The sequence below is a fragment of the Hibiscus syriacus genome, unplaced genomic scaffold (genome assembly GCF_006381635.1).
Source record: "Hibiscus syriacus cultivar Baekdansim isolate YM2019G1 unplaced genomic scaffold, ASM638163v2 tig00112249_pilon, whole genome shotgun sequence".
Taxonomy (NCBI): Eukaryota; Viridiplantae; Streptophyta; class Magnoliopsida; order Malvales; family Malvaceae; genus Hibiscus; species Hibiscus syriacus.
Window position 1 is genome coordinate 2,097,164 of NW_024063281.1, and position 13,952 is coordinate 2,111,115.

Sequence of the window (13,952 nt, forward strand, 5' to 3'; positions counted from 1 at the left end):
AAAACTCACAGTTAAGGCTTTCGAGGTTGATGGCTCCTAATAGATTAGGGATCTTCCTTAACTCCATGCAATAAGAAAGGTCGATTTCCCTTAATTAACAAGATCCTGTACAAAAAACATATAAAATAATTGTATTACTTGTAAGCATTATCTACTTTAGTCGCATAACATATAATTATAAAATATTAGATTTGATGATCGTGAATTCACTAAACAAATTTTCTTTAAAAGAAGTAGAATTTATTTTAAAAATCTTTTATACTTAATTATATTTTTTTCCTAGATGAAGGAAGCATAAAAGCATATACCTGAAATCTTCATTCCAGAGTTATTCCATACTGCCCCCAAATATTTCAACACTACAAGATTCTTTGGATTAAAATTTAGCGATAAAGATTTGAAGGGATAATAGTTCCACTCAAGATACCTCAACTCATTGGAAGATATACAATATCAACTCCATTGTAGGTTGTTTCAAGATACCTCAACTCATTTGGAAGATATACAATATCAACTCCATTTGTAGGTTGTTTCTCCGTCCAACGCCAATAAACATCAGATTTGACATATCTAAGATTAGACATGTTCTCAAAACATGTAGGACTTAATAGGTTATCAATACGAGACATGTCGAACTTTATTCCTTCAATTCGATCAGTTCCCTGATATAAAAATCAATTACCAAAGTATTAGTATAAAAAAGATTACATGCATTCTAGTTAAAACATAAATAAAATGCAATTATATTAGGAAATGCTTACACTAATTGGACTTATCATTAAACATGTTTGTTTTTATTGTCTTTTATATAAAAGCAGTGCATTAGATATGTAACTAACCCAACAAACACTAGAGCAGATCCTATGCCATATCCTAAGACATATTTTAAATATTATCAAGTGTGTGTGCGTGCGTGTATATATATAAATAGTGTGATACTGAACCATAGGACATCATACGAAAGGGAAAAATGATAAATACAAAACAACTCTTACTTTATTATTGTTGAGCACTTGATACACGTGCTTAGGATTCCACAGCCTTTACGCTTTTCTGGGTATTCAGATTCTTGATCAACAATATCTTTACCCATTTCTTCAAGCATATCATGCATAGAAATCCGCCCATAAGAATTGATGTCAAATATGCACTTTGAATATAGCTTAGCACCCAAAATCTTAAGAGCAAGTGGACTGCCATGGGCTAACCGTACAAACTCGTAGGATAGATGTAGAAAATCAACAGAAGGATTCAACTGCTTAAATACAGTAATAGAAAAAAGTTGAAGAGAATACTTCTCATTTAACTCTTCCACCTTATGTATTTGGGTGGCTCCTCCATTATTCAACACTTGTCTATCTCTAGACGTTAGAATGATTTTACTTCCATCACCAAAATGTTTAACACCCATCCAGTCTACTTGTTATGGGTCATACACGTCATCGAGGACAACAATTACTCGTAAATTGTTCAGCCTCTCCCTGTAAGGGTACCCTATGGAAGGGGTGTCTATACGAATTTCTTTGTCCTTTAAAAGTATGGAAAGAAATTCGTTTCGCACGGATTCCCTCCCTTGTTTTTCTATTTTCCCTCTAACATTTTGAAGAAAGTGACAACCTTCAAATGTGGTAGAGACTTCCTTATAAACAGCATCAGCAAGAGTGGTTTTGCCAATACCACCCATGTCCAGAATAACTATTCATCAACTTATTTAATACATATTCAACTGACGCTACGTAATGTAAGGCGCGAATGGTCATCCATCTATAATTTAATCTATTTAATCTAAAATCTAAAATTTATCACCCATTAACTTAATAATTATTTATCAGACATTCTTTCTCTTAATATTATTGATGTAATACTGTTTCTCACAAAGCGCGGATTGTCATCTGCGTCTTTACAGAGTTCTTTTCGAACTAATGTCAAGTCAAGAAAGGCGCGGATTAGTATCTGCGCTTTATTCGAACTGACGCTACGTAATGTAAGGCGCGAATGGTCATCCATCTACTATTTAATCTAAAATCTAAAATTTAATCTATTTAATTGAAAAAAGGTAAAAGTGAAATTGATAAAAGAAAAATAAAAACATTAAAAACTGAATTTATATTTTTTTAAAAAAACATATTTAAATCTTGAGAAGGAAATGACTTTATATTAAGGTAAATTACATGGATGACCATTTATCTATAGGGTTGTGTCAATATAGTCATTATTTTGAAAATTTCACCAATATAATCACTTAACTATTTAATTGGTTTTAATATAGCTGTTAATATTGATGGAAGTGCTGACATAGTAGTTAATAAGATTGGTATAGTTACATATTTAATCCTCAATAGTTACACATTCTATTAATGTATAGTCATAGTTTTAATTTAATTAAAAAAATAAATCATTTAATCAGGAGGTGTCACATGTCAATAAGTTATTTTAACACATTTTAATAGTGACATGTGTCACACCTTATTAGAGAGTTTTTTTAATTAAATTTAATATTTAATTCAATTAATTTTCCCACCAATTAAGTGGTGAGGTGTGACCCTGAAAGCTTGATGCATTTGGTTCAATTCCTCTGAACAATAAATGTTTACTCTCATTTTTCTCTTTAAATTGGCGGTGATATATGTCACCACCTAATTGATGAGAAAATTAATTAAATTAAATAACAAAATTAATTAAAAACTTCAATTAGATGGTTACACATGTCATTATTTAAATGTGTCAAAATAACCAATTGTATGACTTTCTTTTTGAATTAAATTAAAACTAAGACAATTTTTTTTGCTCGGCAATTATAATTTTTATTAATATAACTATAAAGACAATAGTCAATGAGAGTGTCTCGTTAAAAACCTCTCTAATTCTAAAAAGATGAAAAAAAAATACATTCTCCCCGACAATATAAAAAGAGTCAACACCAAACAACAAAATCACCCAACAAAACACAACCCCAAGCTTACAACACAATCAAGCATTGGAACAACGTTCAAAACAAACACAATCAAAATCTGCTGAACGTGAAGGCACCCTGCAACAACCTGCTGCAATCAATATACCTTGCAACACAAACAGAGATAACAGATTGCAACTAAAAACACCTGTAAACCCATCAAAACCTATTCACCCATGCCAACAGAGCAAAAACAAAACCCCAAAAAACCACCCTAAACCACTAAAACATGAAAGCAGAACCAAAGGTTAACTGCAAGTATTCAAATCAACCTCAACCAAAACCTAAAGCAGCCACAAACCAGACCATGAATCGCCACAACATAAGACAACGAACAAAAAGAAAATTCTTCAGAACCGTTCTCCCCACTTTCCACCACGCTTTGATTAATTCTTGTCTACAAAGACCCGCATTTGCAAGAAGATCAGCCATTGCAATTTTCGATCTTGAGACATGAACAAATTTCAAAGTATCGAAGCAGCATAAATAAACCAAAAAAGATTTTGCTTCTCCTCGCAATCGGACTTGAAAGCAGAATTCTAATAATTCATCTATTGTCCTAAGTTACAACCAAATCACCCGCCACCAAACTCTTGTTGACATGACCAATTTATTAACCACTCCCAGACAGTGTTTTTCTCGTTCCAGCAAGCATCTTGCAACTAATCTCCCATACAACGTCCTGCCAGCTTCCATTGCCAACAATTATTTCTACAACAACCAATTTCCTTTGAAGCATCCTGTACAAACGGGGAAAGACATATCTAATATCCTTAGAGCCACACTAACAATCCTCTCATAACATCACTGTTATCTCAGCTGAAGCCATTCATCCTCAACAAAACAAGGCGGTTCCTACTATTTTCCTGTCTGAACCATGTAAAATTCCTCCCCGCTAAAGGCATACCAAAAAGATCACACTCTGCAACGAACGTGTTGAAAGCTGCAATCTCAGTTTGACTAAAAGAGCAGCCAATTCTCTCACTATGGTTTCGAATGGCATTAAAGTCACCAGCCATGAATCAATTATTAATTAAATTTCCCCTCTCAACCATATTCTCATTCCATAGTGAGCCTACATGACAAGGAGCATAAGCATTCAACACTGAGCAATTCGAAAACTGTGAAGCATACCTCCTAATAAAAGAAAGAATATGTCCTTTAAAAAACGACTCTTATCCCACACAGTCAGCAGACCCCAAAAATTACCCACAGCTTTCGAGAATCTAAAATCGACAACATCATCGCACCAAAACCTCGCTATATTCGATTCAGTCAAATCTCTTTTTTAGTTACTTGAATCAAAACAATCACACTTATACATCCTAACAATCCTCCGCAATACAGAAATTATATTGGAGTCATTAAATTTTAATATTGCTTTAATTAAGGTTATTATCGTCATATGATATTTTATGTGTATTTTTCCTAGTAAGTTTGTATCTTTGGATAAGATAATAACACATGATATAATTAATGAACTATATATATATTATATATATATATATATATATATATATATATATATATATGATAGATTATGATGTAATTTGAACCTAAAATTCTAAAATTCTTAAGGAGAGTATAATATTTAATCATAAGATTATACATTATTATTTTAATTTTAATAAAAATATTATTTAAGTTAAAGTATAATTAAAATTAATTTTATTTATTCTATTTTATAAAAGTATATTAATTCTAATATAAATTACAAAATGATATAATAATATATTTTGAACATTCCAGAAGTTTTAATGCCGTGTGTCAAGTCACTAGTGGGACCATCTTAAAGTATTGATTTGAATTACACAACAAGCTTAATGGTGCATGCAAGAACTATAAAAAATGATAGGCGGAGCGAGGATCACTCTAAATCTCATGTTTACATATTTTTCTTCACAAATTTATCTTATAAATTAGAGTCACCGAAAAAATAAACACAATATCAACAATAAAAAATACAAATGACAGGAACAAAAGGAATCGAAAACGGTGGAGTTTATGCAGCAATATGCATGATTGTCTTTTTTGCTCCGATCGTTCAGTCTCAGAGTACACAGATACCAGAGGACAAATCCAAGGTAAATGATTGGTTCAGTAGCGTTATCAAGCCTCTCAGTCAAAGGGCTGGCACTTTAGACCCAGAATTAGTTCAGGCCGAGGCTGAACCTAAAATCATAAAGGTTAAGCAAGGTGACGGTGGAGATTTCGCTACCATAATGAAAGCCATTGACAGCGTTCCAGCCGGGAACAGCAAACGCGTTATAATATCTATCGGACCCGGATCTTACCAAGAGAAAATCACGATCCCTCGAGACAAGCCTTACGTTACATTGGTGGGGGACCCCAAAAACATGCCCAATTTGACATTTGATGCCACCGCTAAGGACTATGGAACTGTAGACAGCGGCACTCTCACTACCTTGTCTAATTACTTTGTGGGTGCTTATCTCAACATAATAGTAAGCTCCAGAATTTAACCAGCACATATGCTTATATTTTAACTCAAATTATAATTGATGTTTAACTTTATAGAGATAGTAAGAGAATATTTTGAGATATTTTAAATAAATAAATAAATATCAAACTTTAGTACACATGAGATATTATGTATATGTATCCTTAGCATGTGCATGTATATGTTATCTAGGGTAGACATTGAAATCTAAATTTCTTTAGATTAATTGTTTATTTTATTGATGATGTCTAATCTGAATTTTATTTGTATACGTCCATACAAAAATTTCTATTATTAATACATATGTACATACCCTAGAATATATTTCATGATGAACATGATGATCTATACGTTTATAATGGATTATTATTCTTTTCACCAGTAGAAATAAAAAAAATTGAACATCGTTAAATCTCATCTTTTACACGTATTACATGTTTATCGTTTTATTTATTTTCTCCACTTATAAATTCTTAACAACATGTTCTTCCTTGAATTGAATACATTGTTAACTTTCAATAATTTGTTATTATACATAGAACAGTGCTCCGAAGCCTGATGGGAAAAGGGAAGGAGCACAAGCGGTTGCCTTGAGAATATCCGGTGACAGATCGGCATTTTATGGCTGCAACATATTCGGTTTTCAGGATACAGTGTGCGATGACAGGGGGAACCACTTCTTCAAGGATTGCTATATTCGAGGCACCGTTGATTTCATTTTTGGAAGTGGGAAATCTTTATATCTGGTATACAGTTAGAAAACACATGAAATACGATATATATATATATATATATATATATATATATATAGATATGATATGCCAGAATTTGATTGGAAAGTGGGATGCAGGACACGGAAATATTGTAGAAATAGAACCGAAACTTACAGTAATCACGGCACATGCTAGAGAAAGTTCATCGGAGGACACCGGGTACTCCATTGTGCACGGAAAAATCACCGGAACGGCAAAGGGTTCATTTTTGGGGAGGGCATGGAAGAGCAGTCCGAGAGTTGTTTATGCTTATACTGAAATGACCGACGTTGTGAATCCTGCCGGCTGGTCTCATGACATGCAACCAGAAAGAGCCAAGTAAGTTGATGGTCACACACTAATCTTATTGATTAATTATGATAATGATAATTATTTTTTTTGTAGAACTGTTTACTATGGAGAATACAAGTGCACTGGGGTAGGCGCATCTTCCAGTGGGCGGGAGCCATTCACCAAGCAGCTAACCGAAAAGGAAGCCGAACCATTCTTGTCGCTTGACTACGTTGTTGCCACCAAATGGCTGCTCCCTCCTCCGATGATCTAATTAATCTATTGTTAGAGTATACCTAAAGACCAATCATATGATGATTATAATAATATATTTATTTACCGATTTTATTGAATAAAGGCATTGCCACTATTATTATCAGTTATGTCTGTGTTTAACAAAAACTGAAAGATAATAAAGTCCATATAATAACATTATTATTATTAAAAGTTTCATAGTCAAATATTATTATGGCATGAACAATAATAATACGCTTAAGACTAACATGTTATTTAAAACTAACAGTTAAAAAAGGCCATAAAGAGGTGCCTTGCTTTTTGGAGATCGAAAAAGATCTTGTTCGTGTCAGAGGAAGGAAGAGTAAGACTCCTTTGCACTATGTAAGTAAAGTTGCAAACCAGGACTTCTTTCTGGATAGGTTTCTAGAGGCTTGCCCTGATAGTATCCTGGATGTTACAACTCAAATAGCACTGCTTTGCATATAGCCGTGGAAAACAGAAGGCTAGATGTTCTCCAAGTCCTACTTAGGACACTTATGAAGACAGCCTATCATCGAGAAGTGGTGAATCGAAAGGATGAAAATGGCAACACAGCACTGCACATAGCAGCTAGCAGCAATGAGGCCCAGGTTTGACTCCTTAGTGTTAATAATTAAACTACATTGATTGTTTTGTACTTTATAGAGACGATTAATTGATTAATGTAGCTTTTTTATCTCAAACTATCAATTAAACAGATGCTTAAACTACTATTAAACTGCAAGGCTGATAAGCATGCCATGATCAAGCTGGTTTGACGGCACTGGGTGTTTCCCAACAACATGGTTACACAGAAAGCATTACTGGTTTGCGTGGTTGCTTTATTCAAGTTGTTTCAAAGTTTATACCTAAGTTGGAGAAATAAACCGCCAGTTATGTCACCAAAGCATCGTCACTGATTTTCCGTGATATGGATAATATATCAGGCGAGAACCGTAATGCATTACTGGTAATTTTAGGATTAATGCTTCTAACTGCAACCTACCAAGCCACACTTAGCCCGCCTGGTGGTGTTTGGCAGGTGGAAACGCCTCAAAGAAATTGGGGATATCTATCATGGACCCTTCCCAGTTTCTTCTTTTCTATATTCCGACCTATGTCGTCTTCATCGTAACCTTTTCCTAACACTATCCCTGCTTAAACCTTTTCCCTATGGTTTCAGGACAGCACTTCAAGTGCTACTTGCTTTTCTTGCAGTATGCTTTCACCAATCAATATCTTTCATTGTCCCAACCTCTTCAGCATCAATAATTCTCTCTCCTCTCGGGGATCGTTTCATCTTAATGGCGTTCATGTGTATCGCATATCAAGTGTCGAATTCAGTGTTTCGATAGTGGGATGTTGGATTTACCATTTCACTTCTCAGGTGCTGCAATTCAAGTGTTGTTTTTATTTGTTTTTATGTATGATGACTTTGACCCCATAAACTATATCATGCACCCTATAGAATCAATAGGATCGTGGTTAGTCTTTCATCTATGTCGATTCTGCATAAAGCGGAGCACTAAATTGTGTAACTATTTTAAACTTTAAATTTGTAATTAATCCAAGTTTAAGGTGACACTTCTGGTTTATAACGTATCTGCTTGAAATATGTTGAATGTTTTTGTATCATCTTTGTCGTGGAATAAAAGCAGATATTGTTCAAGAACATATTCCGAATCTCCTTGCAGCCACCATTGCTCCTATGAATAAAACCAAGCCAATTTCCTTCTTGGACGATCTATTTTATGTGGTTGGATTTATCACATCTCATGACATCAGTGATGGTGTCTTCACCTCCATATATTCTTCTTCATTGAATGTGCCATGTTTGATGCAGAATTGAAACGATGCCTCCTCATAATTCTTGTCTTCTCTAACCATATCCTTACCACACAGAATGTACACATGATCACCCATGCAAATACCATTCGTCCAATGCTTTGCCTCGCAAAATAACTCGCTTTTGTACTTTTCAAAACCACCGTCACCATCACTACCACTGGCGGCTACCAGTTATATTCACAGATAAATTCAAGATCTTTAATGCGACCGCTGTCAGTGAGATCGGCCACAAGACATATAGCAAAAACCAAGAATCTGCTCCCACTACGCCCACTTGGGGCTATCTTCAAATTCAAGGAAGATTTCATGCTATGATTCTCAAACCTATTTGCTGAAATTTTGTTTCCCGGGAAACAACAAATCAGTTTTGGTAGGGGATCCGGCGAGAACTCCTTATAATATCTTGATGCCCATTTCTCACTTAGGGATTGAATATTGAGCATGGCATTTGCCTCAATGTTATCAATTGAATCTTGATTCAAGCTGAAGCAATTAGAGAATATCATAAACATGTAATGAATTAGGACACCATCATATTTAAATTTACAATTTAAAAAGATAACATCCAATATAATCCTTATATGAATGCAAATTTTGCGAAGGATGCCCTCCTCTCAAGATTAATTAAAAAGATAACATCCAATGAATTAGGACACCATCACATTACTACCATAATAAAATAACATTATCTTATTTGAAAAAACGACGAGAAATTTGAGAAATTTGAAAAAACGTGGCTGTTGTGTGTCGTGACGTTGTTGATGTGGTTGCCTCACCAAAACGTTTTTTAACGTAACTCTTTGATGCTTAAAAAGCCAAAAACAACGTCGTTGTTTATGAAAAACTATACTTTTAAAGAGATTCAAACTAAAGACCTCTATGAAGTAATACTAAACACTCAACCACCAAACTACTTAAGAATTTATCATAATATTAACAAAATTAATATATGCTAAATAGCACCGATTCAGTTATATAACAAGAATAACACCTCACAAAAGATTTTACAAATTGAATTGTATCCTTTATTTTTCTATTAGTAGTTTGATTAGTTTATAATTAATTGGTCGTTACATAATATGTGAGAAATTAGTGAATAAAGTATTTCGGCGTTGTCCTCTCGAGGTTCAGTGAGAAATTTTTCTCGCTGATCTTATGGAGCTTCCTTTAGAGGAGTTCGATCTAATTCTTGGGATGGATTGGTTGAATAAACACAAGGTAAATCTGGATTGCGAATACAAGCGAGCTACTCTAAAGACTTCAGATGGTCGGACTGTTGTGTTAATTGGTGAACGGCGTGGCTATCTCTCCAATATAGTTTCAGCGATGGAAATTGATCGTATGATCCGGAAGGGATATGAGACTTTCATTGCTTGTATTTTGAACACTAAAGGTTCATTGTCCACGATCGAAGAGATCCGTACAATTAGCGAGTTTCCTGATGTCTTTCCAGAGGAGTTGCCTGGTTTACCTCCTGATAGAGAGGTAGAGTTCGAGATAGAGACTTATCCTGGATCTGCACCTATTTCTATGGAACCTTATCACATGGCTCCAAAAGAACTTAAGGATTTGAAGGTTCAATTGCAAGAATTATTCGATCGAGGATTTATTCGGCATAGTACTTCACCATGGGGAGCTCCAGTTCTGTTCGTGAAAAATAAGGATGGGTCGCTAAGATTATGTATTGACTATCGGAAGTTGAACCAGATGACGGTCAAGAATAAATATCCACTACCCAGGATTGATGACTTATTTGATCAGTTGCGAGGAGCTACTGTATTCTCTAAGATTGATATTTGTTCGGGGTATTATCAATTGAAAGTTAAAGGATATGATGTTGCAAAGACGACCATTCGCACTAGATATGGTCAATATGAATTCTTAGTGATGCCTTTTGGTTTGATGAATGCTCCTGCAGTTTTTATGGATTTGATGAATCAGGTGTTCCGACCATATTTGGATTAATTTGTGGTGGTCTTTATTGATGATATTCTGATCTATTCTCGTACTGAGGCAGAGCATGACTAGCATTTGAAGATCGTTCTGCGGACTTTGAGAGAGCATCGTCTATATGCCAAACTAAGCAAGTGTGAGTTTTGGCTTCAAGAAGTGTCGTTTCTGGGGCATATTATTTCTGCGCGAGGTATTCAGGTCTATCCAAGCAAGATTGAAGCTATTGTGAATTGGAAAAGACCCAAGAATATCTTTGAGATTCGCAGTTTCTTGGGCTTGGCTGGTTATTATCGACGTTTTGTTGAGGGCTTTTCTATCATTGCTTCTCCTTTGACAAAGTTGTTAAGGAAGAATGTGTTGTTTGACTGGGGTGAGGCACAACAAGAGAGCTTTGAGAAATTAAAGGCGGTATTGACTCAAGCACCAGTATTGATTCAACCAGAGTCTGGAAGGATTTTACAGTGTATAGTGATGCGTCACACTCAGGACTCGGCTGTGTTCTAATGCAGGAAAGTAAGGTGGTGGCTTATGCATCCTGTCAGCTGCGACCACATGAGTGTAATTATCCTACTCATGATTTGGAGTTAGCAGTAGTGATTTTTGCCTTGAAGATTTGGAGACACTATCTTTATGGAGAGAAGTGTTACATTTTCACGGATCATAAGAGCTTAAAGTATCTTCTGACCCAAAAGGAGCTTAATTTAAGATAGCGACGCTGGCTAGAGCTTCTAAAGGATTATGATTGCGTGATTGATTATCACCCTGGTAAAGCTAACATTGTAACGGATGCTTTGAGTCGAAAGGCGGTAACAGAGTTGAGATCTTTAATGGCCAGGATGAATTTATATGACGATGGCACTCTGTTAGCAGAATTACAAGTTAAGCCGACCTTGGTTGATGAGATCAAAGCTAAGCAGCCCCTTGATAGCTCCTTGCTTTCCATCTTTGAGAAAGTAGAGCAAGGGACAAGCTCAGATTACGCCCTTGATCAGGATGAAGTTTTATGCTTCAAAGGTCGGTATTGTGTGCCTGATGATGCTGAGTTGAGGCAGACTATCCTTACTGAGGCTCATAGTAGTCCATATGCTATGCACCCCGGTGGAGATAAGATGTCGGAATTGAGAGAGAGGTATCATTGGGTCGGCATGAAGAAGGACATCTCGAATTTTGTGGCGAGGTGTTTGACTTGTCAGCAAGTTAAGGCAGAACATCAACATCCATCAGGTTTGTTACAACCTATCAAGATTCCTGAATGGAAATGGGAGCGTATTACTATGGATTTTGTTACTGGTTTACCTATGACTCCTTCGAAAAAGAACTCAATTTGGGTGATTGTTGACAGACTTACAAAGTCAGCTCACTTCATTCCTGTACGGATAAATTATACGTTAGACAAGTTGGCGAGGTTGTATATTTCAGAGATTGTCAGATTGCATGGTGTTCCGTTATCTATCATTTCAGATCGAGATTCGAGATTTACTTCGAGATTTTGGAAGGCGATACATACGGCTTTGGGTACGAGATTGGATTATAGTACCTCCTTCCACCCACAAACTGATGGTCAATCTGAGAGAGTAATTCAGATTCTAGAGGATATGTTACGGGGTTGTGTAATTGATTTTCGTGGTAGCTGGGAGAACTTTTTGCCTTTGGCTGAATTCACTTATAATAACAGTTACCAGACCAGCATTCGTATGGCACCCTATGAAGCACTCTATGGGCGTAGGTGTCGCACCCCGATTTGTTGGACTGAGTTGCGTGATAGGAAGACTTTGGGATCTGAGTTAGTATGGGAGACGGAATACACAGTCAGATTGATCCGTGACCGTCTGAAAGAGGCATTTGATAGGCAGAAATCTTATGCAGATCAAAGGAGGAAGGATATACAGTTTGACGTTGAAGATCAGGTTTTTCTCAAGGTATCTCCATGGAAGAAAGTATTGAGATTTGGACGTAAGGGTAAATTGAGTCCGCGATTTATTGGGTCGTATCGTATTCTGAAGAAAGTTGGACCTGTTGCTTATCAGCTTGAGTTGCCTTCCCATCTTAGTCGTATTCATGATGTTTTTCATGTGTCTATGTTAAGGCGATACCGTTCAGATCCAGTTCACATCATTCAAGTTGATGAGGTAGAGCTGAGACCTGATTTGTCATATGAGGAGGAGCCCATCCAGATCTTAGAAAGAGATGAGCGAGTTCTTCGGAATAGGCGTATTCCAATGGTCAAAGTTCAATGGAGTAATCGAGGGCCCCTCAGAAGCTACTTGGGAGACATTGGAGTCAATGGAGGCTCAGTTTCCTCAACTATTCTCATAAGGTAAATTTCAAGGACGAAATTTCTTGTAGAGGGCCAAACTAACTTAAGAATTTATTATAATCTTTAAAAAATTAATATATATGTTAAATAGCACCGATTAAGTTATATAACAAGAATAACAACATTGTCGTCATCAAAGTTGAACCTTGTAGGACAGCGTTGATAATGGTATTTTTAAAGAGAGTAGCTGGTGATGATAATGGAAAGTAGGGAACCTCGGTTTCAAATGGAAATAGATTACTCTCTGACTTCAACCAAGTCTCATCGCATTTCCCAGATGGAATTTCTACTTCATATTCACACGTTTCTTGAGGATGATAATGGCCATTTTCAAGAGGATGATTCGTAGGAGGATGTTGTACTTTTTATAACATTTTCTGTTGTATCTATTATTTGTCGTTCCTTAACCTTAAATTAGTCAACCGTTACTTAAACCCTCCCAAATTTTTTTCTCTTATTCTTACACAAGAATAATTTATATCAGTTCAAAGATAACTCTCAACTTTTTTACATTGAACGCTCATATCCCTAACATTTATGGTGCTCGAACCCAAATACTCAAGAGGTAACAACAATTCTATTACTATAGAGGTCACATGATTCGTGCTTAAATAAATTATTTATATCATTATTAAGACTAGTGTTGGCATACTTGTATTTTGGAAATATATTAAGGTATGGTTGAGGTTTTGAGAATTCTTTTGATATAATAAATTATTTATACCACATTAAAGAAATTTAAGATTTTGGGGTTGAATTTCATTTTATATAAATTATATATGAATTTTTAATTAAAATTCTTTATGATTTCAAATCAAATTTTGTATCATCATAATTAATCTAAATCAATGAAGTTTTCGTTGTTTATTAATTCCAAAGTGTATTGATAATATGATGGCAATGCAATTCTCAAAGCCAACCTGAGAGATCATTCCTATCACAATGAGTCGCCCACGGATAGCCAAAGCATTAAGGCACAAATAAAAAATGTTACCATCAACACATTCGTACACAATGTCGAGTCCTTTAGGAAACTCCTTGAGAGCCTGGAAGACTACGAAGTCAGATGTTCCTTCCATGAAACAAGCCAAATGCAGAAATTATCAAATGACAGCATTACAA

At 35.4% G+C, this 13,952-nt stretch overlaps 1 protein-coding gene and 1 long non-coding RNA gene across 2 annotated transcripts; both read left to right on the top strand.

Moving 5' to 3' along the window:
- Positions 1-4,920: 4,920 nt before the first annotated feature.
- On the top strand, positions 4,921-6,731 carry LOC120176471 (pectinesterase PPME1-like). Its single transcript, XM_039182899.1, has 4 exons — positions 4,921-5,418; positions 5,954-6,160; positions 6,240-6,505; positions 6,572-6,731. The coding sequence occupies exons 1-4, from the start codon at positions 4,921-4,923 to the stop codon at positions 6,729-6,731; spliced, it is 1,131 nt and encodes a 376-aa protein (XP_039038830.1).
- A 794-nt stretch (positions 6,732-7,525) lies between these two features.
- On the top strand, positions 7,526-12,392 carry LOC120176504. Its single transcript, XR_005521332.1, has 3 exons — positions 7,526-7,754; positions 11,506-11,511; positions 12,380-12,392. It is a non-coding gene; the product is annotated as an uncharacterized LOC120176504 (long non-coding RNA).
- The last annotated feature ends 1,560 nt before the right edge of the window (positions 12,393-13,952 follow it).